The sequence below is a fragment of the Arthrobotrys flagrans genome (assembly GCF_004000055.1).
Source record: "Arthrobotrys flagrans strain CBS H-5679 chromosome Unknown unitig_1, whole genome shotgun sequence".
Classification (NCBI taxonomy): domain Eukaryota; kingdom Fungi; phylum Ascomycota; class Orbiliomycetes; order Orbiliales; family Orbiliaceae; genus Arthrobotrys; species Arthrobotrys flagrans.
In genome coordinates, this window is record NW_027137556.1 from 4,978,959 (window position 1) to 5,000,501 (window position 21,543).

Consider the following 21,543-nt stretch of genomic DNA (forward strand, 5'->3'; position numbering starts at 1 on the left):
GTCTATTAATCATTCTGAATCTTGAATTTATTTTTACTTTAAGCTTAAGCAGCTGTATTAGACAGGGGGCGAAAGAAGAGTCAGCCAGATCTGGGCGGCAACAGCTGTGCTTGCCAGTATAAAAGTCTACATGTAAAAAATCTCTCTCCTTCACTCCTTTCCTTCCTTCTCTTTCTCCTTCTTTCTCTCCCACAACATCATCATCAAAAGGACACTTCACACTCCACTCCACTCACTCCATCCACCAAAAAACAAAAAAACCAAAAAAAACCACTCCTACTCGAATACCAAAAAATCAACAACATGTCTGACTGGGATACCAATACCGTTCGTATCAGCGTCGGCTCCCGCTCCGGTGGAGGTCCCCGTGAGAAAGTCGCCCGTACACAGGCCGAGATCAATGCTGCCAGACGTGCTGGTGCCGTTGTCTCCACCGATAAGAAGTTCTCCGGTGGCTCGAACAAGTCGAATAATCCCGAGGGTCAGCATCTCACCAAGGTATGTTCCTTCCCTTCACTTCCCATAAAGCAACGAGAAAAGGGATTTTTTTTTTTCACTTTTGGCCCGAATCCAATTGTCCCATTTTTAACATTCCACCAACAAAAACTAACACAAACCCAAAAAAACGCAGGTTGACCGCGAAGACGATGTCGGCAAAATCGCAAAGGTGTCAATAGACGTCGGTAAAGCCATGGCGGCCGCCCGTCAAGCCAAAGAACCCAAGATGTCCCAGAAGGATCTCGCCACCAAGGTTAACGAGAAGCCATCCGTTATCAACGATTACGAAAACGGAAGGGCTCAGCCTTCTCAGCAGGTTCTTGCGAAGCTCGAACGTGCGCTTGGAGTTAAGCTGCGCGGCAAGGATATCGGTTCTCCGCTTGGGCCGAAGAAGAATGGAGAGTCGTCGAAATAAAAAATGAATTTAAGAAGATGAATTCTTTGGAGCACGGATTTCGCCGACTCTTCTTTCTTTTTGGATACTTTTCGCTTTGCAACTTTTAATATGTCAGTCCGATGAATACTGAATGGATGAAAGAAAGAAAGACGGAAAAAAAAAGAGAGGAAGCTTATTCCTTTCAGATTTTGCCTCCCCTGTTTATGGAACGATATGAAATTTATATGTTGTTTTAATACTCGGAGTCTTCGGTCCCCTTTTTTATTTTTATAACGGCCGATATTTTGAAGAAAAGACGAAAAAGAGAAAGGAAAGGAGATAAAAGAGTAGGCAACTATGTCTTCGACGACTGCTCCGTTCGGTCCTTTTTTTTTTTTTCCGTTCCTGCGATTTTAGCGACTCCTCCAATATCTACCTACTTCTTGTCAGGTATACCTTGATACCTCTATTTTTACGGTTGCGGAGAAACTTTTATAGACATAGACTTATGTATTTATCGCCATCAGTTTATGAATATTACTGTACTATAGTTATCGTACTATCGATATAAAATCGAGAATGTTTTGAATTTCCATTAGCTATTATATTAGCAAATCTCCTTGCTAGCGCAAAAATGTACGGCGTGACCGGGCGCATTTGAGCTTCTCTTTGTTCCCTCTCCGCGACATCCAACCAAACATCTTCCACCTTCACCACGCGTCTGACTACCATCAACCCTCAATTCGATAATGCTCAGAGTCTCCCAAATACATCATCTACCTACTTTGTTTCCGTCTTCATAGCCTTCATCTAAAAGGGCCAATCGAGATGGTGGACGACATGATGGGTGTCGACGAGCCGGAGCTCGATGCTTCAACCCACGGCCCAAGTCTCGGAACTCAAGCTTCAGTTAAGGCGGTTCCGCTCCCAAAAGCCGTGCTCGACAAGTTAATCTACACTCTCGAAGAGGGGATGGGTAATATATATAAACTCCCCTTTTATATACACCCTCTCTTCATCTAGTTATCACAGAATCTAATATAAAATATAAAACAAACAGACTCCAAAGCCCTCGACTTCCTCGCCCACATCTCCTACGCCGGCATCTCCACTCCCCTCAAACCCTCCGAAGACAAAAAAGAAATCCAGATCCCCCCACCCGACGTCTTCTCCGTAATCACAAACATCTCCCTCCACCCAACCTACACCACCCGTCAAACCGGAAACCTCGAAACAGACGTCGCCATAAAAGCCTCCAAATACCTAAGAACCCTAACCCGTATCGCCGGTGCCACAAACTGTAACCTCCAAACCGCCTGGCAATTCAAACGTTCAAAGTCCTCCTCCTCGGTTTATACAGAAGACCCAACAACCCGTCGTACCAGAAACCGTAACGCCGTCAAAACCGGTGCAGCGGGTAGGAAAGGCCGTCAAAAGGCCGGTCAACAAGATATCGACATAACACCCTTCGCAAACCTCGATATCGCGAATGAAGAGAGTGTATTCAATCTATGCGACGATATCTGGTCGGTGATAGGGTGGGCACTCGTTTGTTCATGCGTATATAAAAAGCGATGGGACGTCTGGAGAGACTTTTTGGAATTGTTGATTGAAGTCTTAACAAACGATTTTCAAGAAAGGATCGAAGCTGCTGCGGAGAATCCTAGGGATGTGGATTTACAGGGGAGTTTGATCACCGCTATTGGGTTCCTACCGGACTTGAGAGGAGCGGCAGGGTATAAACGTATAGTTCGCGCCATCTTTGCAAATGGATCGGAGAAATCACGAAACGAATGGACACCGGTATTCCCCAAGGAAACGAAAAAACCACCGAAGAAGGAACGAAAGAAATGGACATCAGAATCAAACCTCCACACTGCAAAACCAGACAAAAAGGAAGACGTTCTAGCAAACCTGGGAGCCAACATGGTCGAAGAATATCATAAATTCCGGAACGATGTTAACGACAATTCGGAAGCTTATAAAGAATTCCGCGACAAGTTGGCAACAGATGGGTATATAGACGACGATTCAGAGGAAGAAACTGCAATTCGACCATCGGAGAAGAAGGATGATAAATCAAAACTGGAGACGAATGGAGAGGCGATAGAAACATGGGGCGGTGCGCAGGCAATTATCATCCGGCTGAAGCTCATGGCACTGGTAAGTGAAATCGGCGCGACCTACGAGCGTGCCTTAGCATATCAAAGAGAAAAGGAGATGGAAGTTCTTTCCTTGAAAAAGAAGCAAAAGAAGAGGACGATGAAGAAGAACGGAAAGAACTCCCCGAATTCAGCGGTCAACTCCACACAAGCAGACCGCGAAGTCTCTGAACAACCACAAATGATAACCACCATCACCACCACCCCAACAAAACGGGGACTCGTCAAGCTACGAACCCCCCAGAATCTCAAACAGCGGGGAGGAGGAGAACAAAAAGGAGGACCTGCGGGCGAGACCACTACACCAACAAAGCAGTCTACGCCCCTCCCCTTTCTCCTCCCCCCTACTAAAAACTTCTCATCATCACCACACTCCAACGACCAACAGAATTCACCAAAATCATCATTACCATTACCATTCAAATCGTCACCAGAGTCAGAAGGTTACTACGAAACGGCTCCAACAAGCCTATACGAAAATACCTTCTTCTCAACAGTTGACAAAATCCCCTCCTCCTCCCCATTCCCTCTACGTATCCTTCCCGAATCACCAACCCCAATCTCCCCACCCCTCCCTCTTCCAATCCCCTTCTTTACCCCCTCCACCATAACCCAAACCCCATCTCCACCATTATCCCACCAACGTCAACAACAATCTAACCCTCTCCAGCTAACCTACCTCTTCGCCCACGACATCCCCACCCTCTCCTGTTTCTACAACGAATACATCGACACTCTCCGCCTCCTCCCCGTCCCCCACCTCCAGTGTTTCATCTCAACCTCCATCTATCCCTGTCCCGAAAACCCTTCCTTCCGCGGTACCCTCCTCATCACAATTCTCCAAAAGAGTATGTACTTCCAACCCCCCGGCGGCTGGTCCGAAAACACCGACACAATAGACGATGTAATCCTCCAAACCCACTATTTCCCGCATTGCGCTAGGGGCAATGACATCGAATCTCAAGTCAGGATGGGGACGGTATTAGAATCGCTAGCGAGATTATGGCATGTTAATAGTAAACAAACCGGGGGGGTGGGATTGGCGTGGAGTAGCGAGATGGAAGAGGCGGTGGAGGAAGGGATTAGAGTTAGGAGGGAGAGGGCTACGGCTGCGTTTAAGAAGAAGAGGAAACCGACGGAGGTGGATAAGGGCTTGATGAAGATGTTGGGGGTCGTGGAAGGACGGCTGAGGATGTTGGTTAGGGTTGCGAAAGTTATGGCTTTAGGGGAGGGGCTGGAGGATTAAAGAGTACTTTTTTCTTTTGTTTGGGATATTTGGGGGGGGATATTGTTTGGCGTTTTGTGTATTCGGAGCAAGAGTATATATAATGCATGAACTGGGATAGAGCATCAACATACTGTAAAGTCACTATAGCATTAAATTGCATACATTAACATGACAATGAAATAAAAGCCAAAAACAGTATAAGAGCACACCGAACAGCTCCCCCCCCTCCCTAACATCCCAAGCCTTCTAAAACCAGGACGCCACGAAGAAAGGGGTTCATATTCAATTTAGTTTCCTTTCGAGAAATAGTATACAAAAAAATGGGAGATTGTTTTGTTCCAATAGTTATAGCCAATAATGTATCCCGACCCAGCCGTTAACAAAGAGACAAAAGGTATCAAAAAGAAAAAAGAAAAAGAAAAAGGCGATAGGGTTTATAGTGTTCATTAGCAAACCCCCCTCGTCGCTCATACAAAAAGTGAAAAGGGAAAGGGTATGTATAAAGAGGGAAAAAAAGAACTCCCCTAACACCGTCATAGATGATAGTGTCCACCCTCTCTTTGTAGCCTAAACAGAGAGAAAGCCATCGCCAAACACTGTCATGGCGGCAATCGCAGCTGTCGCCGAGAAAGAAAGAAATACATGCTATCAAAGCAATGAAACCGGGCGTAACCAACCAACCGATATTAAAAGAAGTCGAAGCAAAGAAGAAAAAAACACCTTTTGCTCATGGAGAAAAATTCTATAAAATCTGACGTCGAAATTAAAAGAAAAATGGAAAAGTAAATGAAAACGCCATTGTGAAAAAAATAAAGCAGCTTTCGTCACTCTCTATCTTCATCATCAGCTTTGCCCTTCAAAAGCATCTGTCGAAACTCCGCGTTGGTCTTCGGCTTCACATCCCCCTCTTTCTTCTCTTCGCCGTCATCTCTCCTCACTGCAGAACGGAAACCCAAACCCATACGGGCCTTTCCGCCCCTGACCGCAACACTAGGTCGATGGACCCTCACAGGAGCAAGACTAGTTGTTGTGGTGGTCGGCTTCTCGTCCTCCTTCTTCTTCGCAAAGGGGTTCAACCCAGGTTTCGCCTTCTTCTCCGCACCGGTCTTGAGCATGTCCTGACGGGTACCAAAAGAAATAGCACGTCCGTCGATTCCATGCCCATCCAAAGCCAACATGGCTTTACCGGCATCTTTGACCTCAACAAATTCAACGATGGCAGCCTGGTGGTTGAGCTGCAGCTGAACTTTGCGCAAAGCACCGTACTTCCCAAACACGGCCCGAATCTTGCTATCGTTGACAGTGTCCGCAACATTCAGAACATATAGCGTTTTCTGTCTGATAGCATCACTGTCCGGTACATCCGGCAGCTCCGAAGCAGTAGTTGACATCGGCGACCCCGCAACCTCCGGCGAACCGGCAGCGCCGTTCGGGAATTTCGCTTGTATCTTCCCAGAAGGCTTCTTGCTCGCTGGTGTCCCACCCTGTGGATCACTAATAACCACAAGCAGCTTGCGCGACTTGAATTTCTGTTCGTGTAGCTCAAGGGAGGCCTTTGCCGACTCGGCGGTTTCGAAATCAAGGAATCCAAATCCGGAGTGGCCACCTCTACCCTTGCTGATCAACCGAATGGACTTAACGGTACCATATTTGCTGAAGAGCTCCCGGACCTCATCTTCGGTTGCTGCGTAGTCAATATTTCGAACGAACACCTCACGGCCTTCGTAGCTATCCCCACAGTTAGCAGCTATCTTTCGTAAACAAAAAATGGTGGAGAATACATACACAGCACCAGACCTCTCCTGTTTCACGTTGGGATCAGAGAGCTTAGAAACAAGCTTGAACCCTTCGACGTCCTTCCCATTCATCTCAGTGGCCTTCCCTGCATCTTCGGATGCATCAAATTGAACGTAGCAAAACCTGCGATGATTGTTGTACTTGAGACTCGGAAATCTAACCTCCAAGATGGGGCCACACTCTTTAAAGAGATCACGGATCCACTGTTCGTCCGCAGTGGGAGGGAAGTTAGTGACGTATACAGTCGTGTTGAATCCAAGCTGTACAGTAATCTCCCGCCCATTCAGCCTCTTCTTGTCGCGGGTTTGGGCTGCTAGAACATCCGCCGCATTCTGAAACTCGACGCTCGCAGTAGCAGAGTTGTCGTCGGCCTCGACCATAGTGAAAGCATTGATAGTTCCGCACTAAGAAAAAAAAAGTTAGCTAATTTCAATACTACCTCTGAAAGGTTGTAACTCACGTCCTTAAAGAACTTCCTGACGGTGAGCTCATCAACGTCAGGAGGAAGATTCTTCGCAAAGACAGTCAGCTTTTCCCTATCCCGAGTATCCTTCTTTTCCTTCTCAGCGGAGGCCCCGCCGCTCTGGTCAGCCTCCGCTGTCTCAGTTTCCTCAGATACAGGGGGTATCGACCCAACATCTATATCTTCGCTAGCCCTAGCCTTCTTATGGGGTAACTCGTCGTCCTCCTCGACGTTGGTGCTTCTCCGACGCTTCCCCTTCAAGTCGAAACCCGCGGGTACAGCGGCTGCCTGCGATTGAGCAACCCGTTCAGCCTCCTGGGCCTCCTGCTGACGCCTCCAAGCGACCTGTTTCCGAAGTCGCCGGATCTCCATCATAGCGCCCTCGATATCAGTTCCTTCCCCGTGCTCTTCTATCTGATCATGATAGACATCAATAATCTTTTCCGGCCAATCCAGTGTCTCCCAGTAGGCAACAGCCCTCTTCAGGACCGTCACAGCACCAGAGTTGCCAAGGTTCCGGAATGCCCATCCGTAATAACGAAGCCAAAATTCGTACTCGCCGGAGCGAGGCATGTTCTTATCTGCCTCGAGATCCTCCCACACCTTCTTGGCTTCCGCAAGATCCCCTATCTCCGTAAGGAATGCTATTAAAAGTCGGGCGATGCGGTAGTCCTTGTCCACACCTTTGGGTCCGAATTCAGAGAGAGCGGATCGAAGGCCGAGCTGTGCAATGTCGAAACTATCAGTATCGTCGGCACCTTTTGCGACCCCCCTCCGTTTAAGCACCCCGCACCAAGCCAAATTGACCTTGAAGTCTTCCTCCTTGTCTACCATCAATCGAGATGTTGTCGCTTGGTGCTTGATCCTCTCGATCGATTCAAGAGGCTGCTGTCGGACGTCGAATGCCAGAATTCGGTGACTCCATAGTATACCAGACCACTGACAATGGGCCGTAGCGAGCTCCAAGAGTGGCAAAACAGCAGGATCCGATCCCTTCTTTTCCAGCATGAAGCATACGTACTCTTCCCAAGCAGCGCTATCCGTGGGATATCGTAGAACACATCGCTCGTAAAGAGCCCTGGCCAAGTCCGGATTTCGCTGGTTGTTCTCCCACTCCAGATACTCAGACCAAACCTGCCCTTCCTCATCTTGCCCGTGGCTGTTGCGAAGACGGTACTCAAATCTCTGTCGCTTTTCGAGTGCCTCTTTCGCTTTCTGGTAGACCTTGTTCCCAGCTTGCATTACAGATTCATAGTCGGAAGACGGTAGATATGTCGAAACAAAACTGCTGTATGCAGAGAATGTCGAATCGATATCTTGGTGAGGAACCTGGAGGCGGTCGAGATAGAGTCGCTGGATTTTTTCAACTTTGGAATGCGAGCCACTATGAAACCATTGATATTAGCAATTACACCCAGGATTATGCATCGGGTGGATGACTCACGGCGGCGACATCGCCTTTAACTGAAGAAGCTGAAGCTCGCTGTACTTGTTCCAAATCTCATGACTCTATCAAAAAAAAAGTCAGCAACCGCCCACAGATCAAAAATCAAGAATTTGACTCACCCTTGGGACGTTGTACATTGTATCCCCAACCGCCTTCGAAAGAACCAAGTTCACCAGCTCAAAATTAAACGTTTCCGCCCATCCTTCATCATCAGCACCATCTGCATCGGCCCTCCTCTGGGCTTCCCTCCATGTCCGTAACATAAACTTAACATAACCCTTCCACAGCGTCACACTCCCGGCCTCATGGGCCACACTCTTCGCCCATAACTCCATAACCCCAACCTTCCCTAGAATATCATCCGCATGAATCGCCTCATCGTGCAGCCAATCCACCCACATTTCCTCAGTCAACGGGTAAATACTCAACATCCTTACACGCTCCTCGTTCAGCCGTTCTTTAAATTCGTAGTCCTCGCTAAACTTCGAAGCTACAAATCCACGTCTCAGCAGGGCAATACATTCCACGCTATCATTATACGACGGCGGAGCATCCGCTGCGTCTGCTTCCTCCCTCAGATGCGCACGATCCAACTTTTCAATCAAATCGGCCAATCTTTCAACCTCGACCTCTCCAAGCGGTTGCGTCGATTCATCATCTTCGTCCATTTCCATATCCTCGTCTTCGTCGTCAAAGAATAACTCGGGACTTGCGTCCTTCGGCGAGGGAGTTGGTTCCGGAAGAGCCATTTCCACACTAGCACTAGACTTTGTTCGAGAAACACGTCTAGATGATGATCCCTGGTCGGCTCTTGCACGTTCTTCGTCTATTGTTACCATAGATGCTGTAGATCCGGCTCGAGAAATTGGTCCACGATCACTGCTGAATGATGGTATTCTGCCTTGTGTCGCCTGTGGTGGCGGTGGTGGTGGTGGTGGTGGTGGGTGTGGTGAAGCTATGGCCCCCGTAGGTGGCGTTGATGTCGAGATCTGAGTAGTCGCTAACGGAGAAGGAGCGAATGTCGGGTTATCGAGGAAGCCTAAAGAATGGTGTCGTGCCGGAGCTGGAGGAGAGACAACTTTCTCGGTTACGGTTGGCAATGACTCCCTTCTAACATCTGGGTGAGACGTGTAGTATGGTTGTTGGGATTGAGATTTCCTCGAGTGCAGTAGTGCCGAGGAAGAATGTGATCGGATGTCACTTAATGACGGTCGATGAGGTTGCTGCTGCTGCTGCTGCTGTTGGTGATATGAATGTTGATGCTGATGTTGGGGTGGCAGCTCTTGGTGTGGGGTGTGGGAATGGGTGTATAGCGGAGCGGGAGGGGAGTGGGATTGAGGGGCAGGAATGTGATGATGGTAAGGCTGATGCTGATGCTGCTGCTGATGATGCTGATGATACTGCTGCTGATGGGAATTGTGATGGGAATGATGATAGGGGTGGTGGTAGGAAGAAGAAGATGGCGATGGTGATGGTTGAGATTCCCGGCGCGTGATGGAGGGATGGTTGTAGTTCTGTTGGTGGCTGGCTGAGCCAGAGCCAGAGCTAGTGCTTGGGCCGGGCACGGGCGAGGAATTTGTTGGAGATGCCGTTCCCGGGGTTGGCGTGGTGGTCGGGGATAAGAGGGCGCTGATATCCATCTTGAAGGCCCACGAATACTCGACAGAGGAAGAAGAGGAGGAGATGAGAAAACGAAAGGAAGGAGAGGAGGAGAGTTATAGATGCTATCTCTGTCCGCTCTGTGATATGTAACTGCAGTTAGTGAGTAAGTCAAGTCAAGTCAGAAGTCAGTCTTTTTTCCTCCAAAGCACAGCAACCACAACCGCAACCACAACCATTACAACTTCCACTACCAGTCAGGCCAGCAGCAGCAAGCAGCAGGAAGCATGCAAACCAGTCCAGCCCAGTTTCCTGTGTGTCTTCTAAACAAGAACAAGAATAAATGGGAACCCTGGTCTCTTCCGAAAAAAATTTAAAAAAAAAAAAAAAAAAAGAACAGCAACTAAGACAAAACGAAAGCGATGACAACAGACAAGCCGAAAAAAGAAATTTCTGAACCAGATCGTGAAGGAGCCGTCGAGATCGGGACGTAGCTTCCGAGAAGGTCGCATTTACCTTGCATGCTCTGATACATCGACAAATACTTTATAAACTCAAGTATCAAAAAGTATAATACTCCGTACTCCTTCAGATGATAGGAATGGGTATCAATGTTCTCGGGATATCACCGCTGTTTCGCTAAGAACTTTTCCGAACAAATCGGCAAACCCCGCGAACCGAAATGAGGGATGGGAGGGGGGAAAATCAAGTGAGGAAGTGAGAAAGCTCGAATGAAAAACGCTGCCGTGAACGCGGTCGCTAATTTCGCTCGGGTGGATCTTCACGCCCGCCTACTCGATTCCGCCGTGCCAAAGTCCTCTTGCCTGGCGTCTCTTTCGTCCCTTCAAACCCTTTGACTTTATGCAATTTTTCCTCGTAAACTCGCCTAAAGAATTCAATAGTCCTTTCCGACGGAACCATGAGATCAAAAAAATGGGGCTCTCTTGGCTTTTCGGGGAAAAGGGATCGAAGGGAAAAGGGCTTAAGTTTCGGCCGCATTTGCATTCTAGAACAAGGCCCGGGCGTCTTCAGACTGCAGCAGAGATGCCTTGCGGGGATAACCAATGGACGTTCACGGACAGGAATCAACCCAACAGCTCGGGACCATTGGCCGGAACAATGATTCCCGCGAGCTTAAACTGACATTCTGACTTTAATTTGTGTTTGAGAACAAACTCCTTCTTCTCTTGTTGAATCGAAGACGTCACTTTCGCTCAAAGAAAATAGAAAAAAAGAGGAAGAAAGATGGTAGACGGGCTGTCGCCGACTGGACTGCCATCGCAGCTTCTGATCAGGTGGTTGTGGCCATGCATGGCAGGGGAGGGGGAGGAAATCGTGCATGCATCATGGTTGCGGTTCGACAGGAATTCGCCGTTGAAGCAATACAAATCACTTACCCTACTGTGAGAGATAAAAAGACGTATGCAGACGTCAGTATATCGATAAAAAGGCAACGAAAGTAATTTGTCGTCGTCGATTCGTCGCCAAGTCGGTAGCCCGGACGTCGATATGTCAGGCAGGTACTTCTTTTTTCCGGCATGTAACACCACCTTTTCGAGCGGATTATATTCGTAACTTCGTCGTACAAAGTACCACTTTGTATTTTCGTGAAATGCCGCCAGACGCTGATGGGCGGAGCGAAGATGATAATAAAAGATTATTAAAAGAAGAAGTCGCAAGAATATCGAAAATAAAATAAAACGAACGCTGAAAGGAAAAAGGCGCTGCAAGCGTCTCAGAACGGTGATAGGGCACGCCTATATAAGAGCAGAGTGGTGAGCCCCAAAAGAAGCGAAGATTGGAATGGGTGCTGCAGGTCGAAAAGGACGAAAGGGAAAGGTGACGAGGTTGCATTTGCATTGGCTGCTCGCGCCAATTGGTGGTGACAGTGCCAGCCTTAAGAACCCTTTTGGATGGTATGATATAATTGCACATGGCAAGGCTCCACCGGGAGTTATATAGTACTTACGATTATCCTCTTCCTCTCTTCTCTTTTTTTTTGGAATTTTTTCTGAAAATGGGTTTTCGAGAATATTAAATTCGAAATTGTAATAACGGGATCCCTAGCCACAGAAGAAGCACCAGCAATATGGTTAATATCAACCCGACATTCAACTTCATTATCCAATATGAAATAATGCATGTGCACCCATCAACAAAACGAGGCTAGTAGCAAAAGAGAAAAATGAACTGCCTACCCGTGGATCTGTACCGTATGTAATACTAGCACGTCGCTGTCAAATCTCTCGAAATTTCAAATGCAAGGCGGTCCCGTGCGCAAAGCTATCGGTATGCAGAAGCGACAGCCTAGCTTGGCCTCCCTCGGAATCCCGCTCAACAGGATCCAGCGAATTCGAACTCTGGTTTTCGGGTCTAAAACGTTCCTGATGGCTTTCGCTTGTCAGTCTTAGCCATGAAACTTGGAAGAACGTGTGCAGCAAAAAAAAAAAAAAAAAAAAAATTTGATGGAAGGAAGGAGCAAGGGATCCTCTTTGATTTGTTGGAAATAAACCCGTACGGCTTAACCAAAAAGGCCAAATTGGAAGAGAATGACTTGATGACCTGGTGTAATTTGCGATTGCAGCGGTGTATGCTAGCTAGTCCTTGAACTGCACGGAGCCCAAGGTACTAACAGGTAATATATACTCCAGCTTCAACAAAGCTATCCTGACGACGCCAGCACAAAGATCCCAGTCAACAGTCACAGATTTCAAGCAAGACCAGTGCGATGCCCACGTCGACTTCGCCAGCATCATGACCACCCCCCATCAGCGAACCAGCAAGAAGGAAAGAAACAAAAAATGTTACGATCGAGCCGCAGAGTGCAGTCCCAGACAATGCGCTGCACGTGTTGCAAGGGGAGCCTCTAAAATAAAATCTTCCATTACCAAACTTGGTAATCGTGAAAAATATTTCCTCCTGATATGAACCGTTTAGGAAAGAAATATCTGCAAGAAGACGCTGCACCCGAAAAAGTGGTTTGGTAGGACCCGCTGCAGTGGCTGGTGCTTCATGCGATTATGCGGAACCCGGCATCAACTATATGAACAAGAACATGACGCAGCCCCGACTGCGTTGACGGTTCCCCGGTCCCACCCTAAGAGCCGCTGGGTTTCGCCGTTCGGAGGAACACTAACAAGGAAGGTATGTAAATTTATCTTACCTGTGGAGAAAAATACCGATCCAGGCCAGCAGACAGCGTGGTGAAAGGCAGAATCCAATATCTCGATGTTAAGATATAAGTTCGGATCCTAAGAAAACCGTGGGCCAGGACGTAGACGTATCGTCCGCCTTGCGGATTATGACACTGTTATAGTATCACAAGCCGATGAAGCCCATAAAAAGAGTTTCTCCTATGGAAGACAATGCACAGAGGTGAGAAATCGAACGATATCAATGCATCTGGGGGTTGGCTCGGAGCTGAATTATATTCACATCCCATCGATCTTCCCCTAGAAGCAATGCAAAGATTTATATCTCACCTTCTAGTTAACTTGACAAGAAATTGAATTTCGCCGAACCCTAGCCATCCTCCCAAGCTATCAATCTTACGCTATCCAGCCCAAATGTATGTACTACCGATGCAAAAGAACTTTCGAAACTTAGCTACTCGTGGTATACACCTACAATCGTACCGGGATATACTATGGAGAGCTATAGAGTTAAGGGTAACTTGGCGTCACCATCAACCAGGGTAAACAAAAAAGAAAGTGAAGATCTCAAGATGAGGGTGTCTACAATAATTCAGCAGTGATAACCCACCAGTGATAACAACCCAGGGTACGTCTGCGCCGCCCCGGTCAATTGCAATTGTATAGACGCAGGGACGACCACTTTTTCTCGGAACGATGTTCAAAAAAGACAATAAGAAGGGGTTCGGACGATCCTAGAAATTATGCCAAATTCGCCGGTGGGAAGTGGGTACGATACAAGAGCTTAATCCTCTCCGTGTCGACATGTCCAATCTGGATCTTTCCTGCAGGCTTTTATAAAACATCTTTGTCTGAGTAAAAACTAGACTCCGTCTATTGTATTAAATCTGCATGGCACGCAACCGCTTGCGTTCAAAGACGGCATGTATATCAATATTACGAAAAACAAGTCTCAATTCGAACTCGGACTTGTAGACACGATCGCACAAGTCTCCCCCAGCCTCTTTTTCTCTCATCACCTTGATGTGTCCTCTATGTACGATATATCTTGCTATTGACAAACTGAAACATATGTCTAAGATTTCTCTCCCTCTCTGTATTATTTATTTTTTTGAAGCGTGAACAAAACTTTCCATACGAACTCGCCGACCTCGCCCACTCGCCGCAAACCGAACATTGTAATCCCATTGGCAAGCACACGTCGTATAAACCTCTACAAGGCATAAACGCCCCCCCGTAGATACCTACGGAACGTAGGTACTAACTAACACCCCGAACGCACAGATATACTAAACTCACATGCATATACATCCGGATATGCATATAACCCGTAACATCGGCCACCCCATGCATAAATATCGAAAAGTCCACCGAGCGGGATCCGCAAAAACCTCAACCATGGGTTCCTTAGCCAGCTGGCTAGCCCACTCTACAACAAAAAGGCTAACCAACGCCACCACCGTTAATGCAGGGCCGCTTCTCCAAACGAGAACAAGAATAGCCATTATCCGTCTAAAAAACACTCCACGAAACATCGTAGACTTTTTTCTAGGCATCTCGGATTGATAAAACAACCCAAGCTAAAAAAATGTCAAAAGCTTAAGAATGTGACATTTTCGTCGAGTCCGACTCGTTGATTGGATCCGGGGCGACGATGTCATCGACATGGGTCTAGCTTGCGAGTGCGAGCATCCATGCGGGTTTGGAAACCATAGCTCAAAAAACGTAATCCCATATCACCTGAAAGTTCATGAAAAAAAGAAAAGTTCTTAAACAAGGTAAATCGAAACGACGCTAGATCCTCCCTTAACACAGAGGAGATATTTCGGATCATCAGATGCGTTAGTCGAACCGCTGCAACCGGGAAACAAACGAAAGAACGAACGAATATATCGTTATATCCAGCCAACCAAACAGTAAAGGCCTTTAATTCCGGGGAGGCTGAAAACTGAAACCTCCAATTTCGATAGACGACCTACAGCATACCGTATATGTAAGCCATCGACAGATAACAAGAGAAGAAAAAGAACAAGCATCTCCAAATCCTTACGGAAAGCCAACGACCTTCCCAAAAGAACGAAGATACACTTCGCTTCGAGGCATGTCCCTCAGCTGCTAGACTGGAAGCGAATTCGAATTCGGTCACATCCACACTTCGTTATATGCACGTCGCAGGGAGTCCGGAATGAAGCCCGAAGATGGAAAAACTTTAAGTCTGGACTCGAGCTCTTAACCGATATCTAGACTAGTTTAGCCTAACTCAAACCAATGCATCATCCTGCATTTCACATTCCGATGCAAAAAGAGTCCCCTTGGCCTTGTCAAAGTTCACAAAAAACACCACCACCACCACCACCACCACAATATGTACCAGACGTTCGGAGTCGAAATCCCATGAATCCAAACCAGGATAATTAACTTCTAGATCGAGAGAAACGTCCGAGCCAAAAAATCTCTACTGCGTATGCCACGAAAACTTTCGTATCAAGAGATATGTATCACCCCACTCAACTCCACGCGTGAACGTGAAACGAAATTACATTTTCATCTACATATTATCACAACAAAAAAAGACAACTTCGGGGCCCTTCACGGCTTCTCCCGTTATCACAAAAAAGATGGCTATGCATGCGTCACAATTGTGAAAAAAAAGAGAATCCCGGCGTCTCCGGACCTTCCAGAAGCCTACCAAGAAAGGAAAGGGGTTTTGCTCCAGCGTCTTGGCCGGTCGCATCACCAAAAACCTCATAATTAACAACAATTATATTGTATTAATTGAGGATATTATACACATGGCGCTTTCCCTCGAAGACATCTAGGTTCCCTATCTACATACCCGTATACTCACCGAGACTAAGATGATTCGTGATACGATAATCTGCACGTAATTTATTCAGGGGCATCGTAGTTCGCAATCGAATTCGCGACCTGAAGTTCATACCCACGAGATGACAAAACCATTCGACGTCTCCTAGATCTTACCGCTCAGCTTCGGTGCCTTTTTTGTCCCGTGGGACGATGACACGATGACATTGCATAATAATTTCTCGAACAGTCGGAAGTTCGTAGTGTATGTCCCTCGAAAACCTCCGCGCCTAATATAATGATCACGTGAGCGCATACCGCGGCAACTCTCCCACCAAAAATCTACCAAAACCCACATCCTCAACCCAAACTTCACGATATCTCGTCGCCTCCAAAAAACGAGAACCCACGCACCACCGAATGTCATGAAGGTCCCCATCCGGCTATCCTCCCTCTCGAGGAGCCAACCACGTCCGTTCACCCCTTTTATAACCCCCCAATTAACCAAGTAATCACTGACAATTCCAAACAAATACAGTCCTAAAACCCTTCCTCCCCCCCGCCCACCTACAAACCCGCACATTATTCGGCCTCTTCCGCCGCAAAAACCTCGAAGATTCCAAAGGCGTCCCCGTCTCCGTCGCCGAACTCCTCGAAAAGCAACCAGCTTTACCCTCATCAACCTCCCAAGCCACAAAACTAAAACGCGGCGACCTCTCCTCCTCCTCCATCTTCCAAAAGGATGATTCCACCTCGATACCCCACGATGAAGATCCGGGAGTTCCTTCCCCCCTCCTCCAACAAGCCGGCTCAAACCGTATCGCCATCCTAAAACAATCGGGTTTATACCCCACCTCCCCCTCCTTCATGGCAAAATACCGTATCCGCCAGATAAAACGGCGCGGCCGTCTAACACCCACCCTAAAGAGAATGCAATCGGAAAAAGAACACCTCTGTCAATCGCATAACTTCAAAACATCTCTTAAAAAACTGGGACCTTTAGCCCGTCAGATCGCTGGAAAACCTCTAGAGCACGCATTGATACAAATGCGTTACTCCCCCAAAAAGGCTGCGAAGGAAGTCTTGAAACATTTGGTGCAGGCGAAGAACGAAGCTATATTCACAAAGGGCTTCGATCCGGAACAGACGTATATCTCACAAGCATGGGTCGGTAGGGGAACACCGGATAGAGAACCCCTCCCTCGCGCGAGAGGAAGAATTAACATCCTCGTCAGACCGTATACTTCCATCAGTGTCATCCTAAAAGAAAACAAAACACTAGAAAGACTAGCGAGGGAAAAGGAAGAGAAGAGGTTACGGCAGAAGGTCTGGGTACCGTTGGCCAATAGACCTATCTACGGTCAACATCAATACTACCAGTGGTAGCGTATTTGCTACCCATCTTGTACATATATTTATACCAAGAAATTGTATTTGTTAATACAAAACTACCATCTATAATCCCAACCCCTCCACGAGATCAATAGGAATGTAAAGAACAAAATCAAACATCAACCCCCAAAACCCTCCTCAAAAACCCCTCACTGAACCTCCAACACTGCCCAAAATTAACTTCAAACCCCCTCTGCCCCCCATAATACGGATCTTCCACCACCTTCCCCCCATGATCCCCCTCCCCCCTGAACTCTCCAAACATCATAACCTTCGCCCTGACCTCCCCGCTCCTCGGCTTCTTCCTCTCCAGATTCTCCAAATTCTCCTCATCCATGGCCAAAATATAATCGAACCTCTCGAAATCCTCCTTCTTCACCTGTCTCGCACGATGTGAAATCGATACCCCGTTCTTACGGCACTCGGCTGCTGAACGTGAATCCGGTGAGCTCCCGACGTGGTAGGCTCCCGTTCCCGCGCTATCGATCACATCGAACCTGTCGAGGAGGCCGTGTTCTTGCGCGACGTGGCGGAAGACGGCTTCGGCCATCGGTGATCTTTTTGTAATATCAGCGGGGGTGGGGGATCTCTACCAACATGTATCCACCGTAGCTTACCGGCAAATGTTACCAAGGCATACCTATTCCCGTCAGCTTTCCAAACTTAAAAGGTGGTTGGTTATAAGGTATTAGATAAACATACCATCAGGACCGATATCTTCTCGTTGGAACCCATATCTGCGACGACGGCGGCTACTTATCGCCCGACACACTCTATTCTAAAATTGTATCGTTGGGTAGGGTGAGACGAGCGACTACAAACACCTCGTTGGAATAACTTTCACCCATGTCAAATAGGGAAACATCCATTCAAACAAAGCTATACAGCGAATAACGCCAAATGCTAGCTGGTAATGTAATTTACAACAGTCCGGGTAAATACAATCACGGCAAAGTTCCAGAATTCTGGCATACCCAAAGATTTTAAAATACTGGCGGAAAAAAACACCCCCACAAGAAAGAAAAAACCATATACAAGGACAAATCACCGCCCGTGCATAATAATAAATTCAAGAATAGAAAGCAGCTTGTCTAAAGCGAATACGCAAGAAGTTTAACATCCCGCTCTTTACGAACAAAAAACCGAAGAGAGGGGGACCGTATGATCATAACTCGTTAAAAAGAATTACAAATATCGTAAATACCATCGCTGTTTATACACCACGGAACTAGACACAAAGTTAGCCACAACTCCAACCCCTCTAAACCACAAATGAAATTCAAAACTCACCATTCTGATAATCAAAAACCAGCATGATCCGAAAAATCTAAAAAGCGACAACGCCGCCACAGACCACAGGACGACCGAAAGGTAAATAGCTGCTCTCTCATCAGCCCCGGGGCCAACCTGCAACCTATCCAACCCGGCAGAATTCAAAACCACGGCCGCCAACCCAAAGTTCGTAAACATCCACAAAAGGACGACCGACGATCTAACGCCCTTGTAGTAATCCTCTTGAACTTCTTCCGGCTTTCGAACTTTTGGCGGTTCGACGAATTTCTCGCGTAGAATGTTAACTTGTTTGGTATACTCTGCGTCGAGATCGCCGTCGTCGGATGGGATGTTGACGTCGACTTTTCCGCCCTCTTGGACTTTGACCACACCCAAATCGGTGGCGACTTTGTCGTCTCCCTTGGTACCCCAGGAGATGTCGTGTGTGTTGCAGAAAGCGTAGACGTTGAGGACGTTGACGTAGCTGGGGGATAGGAGAAGGTATTGCAGGAACTAACAAATCTATCAGTCGTGTTTTCATCCAAGACGGATTTGTTAAACTTACGCTGGTGAACATGTGCCATGGCTCCCAGAACAGGAACGAAGAAACAAAGTAGATGACATATGTCGAGCACAGAGAGATGAGCAAATCTCTGAAGATTCGGTTCTGGAAGAGGGCATTGATCGTGACCGGGCCCTCCGTATTGTCGAGAACCGACTGCACAGCACGGACAGAAACGAAAATAGCAGCAAAGAGCAAATACCTAAGCCAAATATTAGCCCTGTCTTTCCCGTAACACCGGAAAAGGGGAAAACTTACACCATGATGATAGCCCAAAAGACAACCATGGTCATGTACAGCTTGTTCGACCCCTGCGGACGATTACCAAGCGAAAGGATGAAACAAGTGAGCAGAATACCGAGATACAACCATTCAAAGACAACGCTCAAAACTCTCCCTGGCGCGAATCTAACGCTCGCCTCACCCAAACTGGCCGTCAAAATCTTGAAAACCAAGAAGAAGTTGCTGAGGGCGAACCAGGAGAAGAGCATGAAAATGAACTGATACAGAAACTCGATGTGGAACATCAACTTGCGAAGTAACGAGTGCTTGCTTCGCCAGATATCGAAAGCGTGGACCAGGGCGTAGACAGCGGCGAAGAACGAACCGTTCAACCAACGCCTTCGCTGCAAGATCAACTCGGGCATTCGGTCCGGGACGTCGGTTTCCGCGTATGAGGACTTGACGTACGTCAAGACCCAGTTGCAATTCCGCTTTGTGACCAATTCGAAACAGAGAATACGATCCTCAGCGAGGTACATGTTGGCATCGAAGAAGGTGGAATTGGCACCATGCATCGTTTCGCCCTTGAAGTACTTCTCGAGAGGACCCTCGGGAACATTGTTTTGCATGCCCCCCGGTAAACCCTTCCTGCTCTGGAGAGCAGCGAATCTATAAGCGGAGAAAGCACCCGGTAACACGCTGATGAAACCAAATGCGCTCTCTAGCGGTTTGTCGAGGATATTTGACATCTATGGCCGTATTAGTTGAGAGCTCGCTGGAAATATATATATACACCATATATATTGATCCATACCTTGTACTCAAAATTCTGGGTCGCAACAAGCGGATTTCGTAGATGTTTCCATCCACTACCCAACATAGCTTTGATCTCACCACAAGCTCCGCCACACTCGGGATTCAACTCAAAGGCCTTCCAGAGGTGATAAATACTCTTCCCACCGGGCTTCGTACCAGCATCGATCAAAACACAAATCGACGGATCCAAAACCTCTCCAAAAGCCTGGAAGAACCACCGATGGGAATTGATCTTCTTCTGATTCTTCTCCTTCAAACAAAAGATGACCTGCATGGGAACGCTGTTCTTGCCTCCGGGTTGAACCTCGATCAGGTCGTTTTTGATTTCCAGGTTGACTTGCGTGGTGTACTCGTAAATATGAGCCGTCACAGGTTTATCACCGACTTGATTCTTCGCGATACCATCCTGATAACACCCCATGGCCGCCAAGGTACTCTTCGTCCTCGGATTGATCTTTAAACGACCGTCGCTGACAATACAAACCACGATCTTTTTCCACCCTTCATCACCCCACGTCTGCGATCCCGTCCTGCTGCACATGTACTGAATATTCTTGATAACACCACGCATAGTTCTGGCAAACAATATTTCATCCTCGTTGTACATGGTGACAACGATGAATAGTTCGGTAAATCGTGGCTTTGAGAATAGCTGCTGACGGAGGGTGAATCGTTCCTTCAAGAAGTCTGCCGGGTCGCAAGTTGCAGCCGTATATCGCATGTGAGTGAACTCTCTGGCATTCTGTCTCGGCATCTGAGATAGGAGCTTCTTCGGGACAGGACAATCGAGCACCAAGTTGCCCTGGTACAGCTCGACCTTCTTCACCGTCTTCCATCTTTTAATCGTGGGAACCGGAGTCGTAGATTGCGGTGGGAAATATCCCGGGTCCTGTTGTCCCTCCGGGAACCCAGCCTGCGAAGGACTTAATATCGGTTGGCTATCGTCGTAATCCTTATCGTAACCCGGTTCATTGTACTGATGCATAGGATAGCTATCTTCTAGCGGCGAAGGTTGGTAGACGTCGTCAAAGTCCTCCTGGGAGTTGTAAGAAGGGTTTTGATACTGTTGACCAGCAGTTTGGCCGCTCAACTGTTGTCCCGGCTGTTGCTGACCATGTTGCTGATACGAATGCGCTAGATTCTGGACCGAGTACTAAAACAACCAAAGTAAAACGAGTTAATAAGCGTGTTTTTTTTTAAAAAAAAAAAATTAAAAAATCACCCTCAATCAAAGCTCAGGTTCAATTCGGCCTTACTGTCGGTTGAACAGCCATTTCGTCATCATAGTAGTTCGCGTGCGCCGGACCCAGTCCGGGCGTGTTATGTCGCTGCGGGGCGGCGCCGTAAGCATCATAGGGATTCTGGGGTTGCTGAGGCGGCTGGTGATACTGCTGCTGATCGCCATAGACCGGAGACGGGGATTGAAAGGTTACTCGGGATTGAAGCGGTCGACCTAGCGACGGCGTTCTATTGTTGTTGTTGTTGTTGAAGGGATCCATGTGTGAAGGGGAGGAGATAGGACTTGGGGGATCGAAGGAACCGGCGCCATTGAAGTCAAGGCGGGAGTAAGGGTCATTATTATTATTGTTCCGGTGGTCCATCAGCAGAGCGACCGATCGCGGTCAGTTCTTTTTTTTTTTGGGGGGGGGTTAGAACTCCGTTTGCGAGTGAGCGTGTATGAGGCAGAATGTCCGCTGCTTCTTCTATTCTGGACCTGTTGTCGGAGCGTGTTTGGTTGTGTGTTTGTGCGGG

General features: G+C 47.6%; 6 protein-coding genes across 6 annotated transcripts; 3 read left to right on the plus strand and 3 right to left on the minus strand.

Annotated features, from left to right (window-relative positions):
* Positions 1-303: 303 nt before the first annotated feature.
* DFL_009470 (uncharacterized protein) lies at positions 304-913 on the plus strand (the record flags this gene model as incomplete). The annotated part of the gene is made up of 2 exons (XM_067639361.1): positions 304-498; positions 632-913. The coding sequence occupies 2 exons, from the start codon at positions 304-306 to the stop codon at positions 911-913; spliced, it is 477 nt and encodes a 158-aa protein (XP_067487158.1).
* A 789-nt stretch (positions 914-1,702) lies between these two features.
* DFL_009471 (uncharacterized protein) lies at positions 1,703-4,282 on the plus strand (the record flags this gene model as incomplete). Its single annotated transcript, XM_067639362.1, has 2 exons — positions 1,703-1,850; positions 1,935-4,282. The coding sequence occupies 2 exons, from the start codon at positions 1,703-1,705 to the stop codon at positions 4,280-4,282; spliced, it is 2,496 nt and encodes an 831-aa protein (XP_067487159.1).
* An 806-nt stretch (positions 4,283-5,088) lies between these two features.
* Positions 5,089-9,611, minus strand: DFL_009472 (uncharacterized protein; the record flags this gene model as incomplete). The annotated part of the gene is made up of 5 exons (XM_067639363.1): positions 5,089-5,992; positions 6,050-6,465; positions 6,522-7,908; positions 7,969-8,033; positions 8,091-9,611. The coding sequence occupies 5 exons, from the start codon at positions 9,609-9,611 to the stop codon at positions 5,089-5,091; spliced, it is 4,293 nt and encodes a 1,430-aa protein (XP_067487160.1).
* Positions 9,612-15,952: 6,341 nt separating this feature from the next.
* Positions 15,953-16,913, plus strand: DFL_009473 (mitochondrial 54S ribosomal protein uL22m; the record flags this gene model as incomplete). Its single annotated transcript, XM_067639364.1, has 2 exons — positions 15,953-15,998; positions 16,066-16,913. The coding sequence occupies 2 exons, from the start codon at positions 15,953-15,955 to the stop codon at positions 16,911-16,913; spliced, it is 894 nt and encodes a 297-aa protein (XP_067487161.1).
* Positions 16,914-17,031: 118 nt separating this feature from the next.
* On the minus strand, positions 17,032-17,654 carry DFL_009474 (uncharacterized protein; the record flags this gene model as incomplete). The annotated part of the gene is made up of 3 exons (XM_067639365.1): positions 17,032-17,476; positions 17,537-17,559; positions 17,622-17,654. The coding sequence occupies 3 exons, from the start codon at positions 17,652-17,654 to the stop codon at positions 17,032-17,034; spliced, it is 501 nt and encodes a 166-aa protein (XP_067487162.1).
* A 478-nt stretch (positions 17,655-18,132) lies between these two features.
* DFL_009475 (chitin synthase I) lies at positions 18,133-21,392 on the minus strand (the record flags this gene model as incomplete). The annotated part of the gene is made up of 6 exons (XM_067639366.1): positions 18,133-18,147; positions 18,210-18,704; positions 18,757-18,955; positions 19,012-19,724; positions 19,790-20,944; positions 21,048-21,392. 6 exons carry the CDS (start codon positions 21,390-21,392, stop codon positions 18,133-18,135), a joined length of 2,922 nt encoding a protein of 973 aa, XP_067487163.1.
* Between the last annotated feature and the right edge of the window lie 151 nt (positions 21,393-21,543).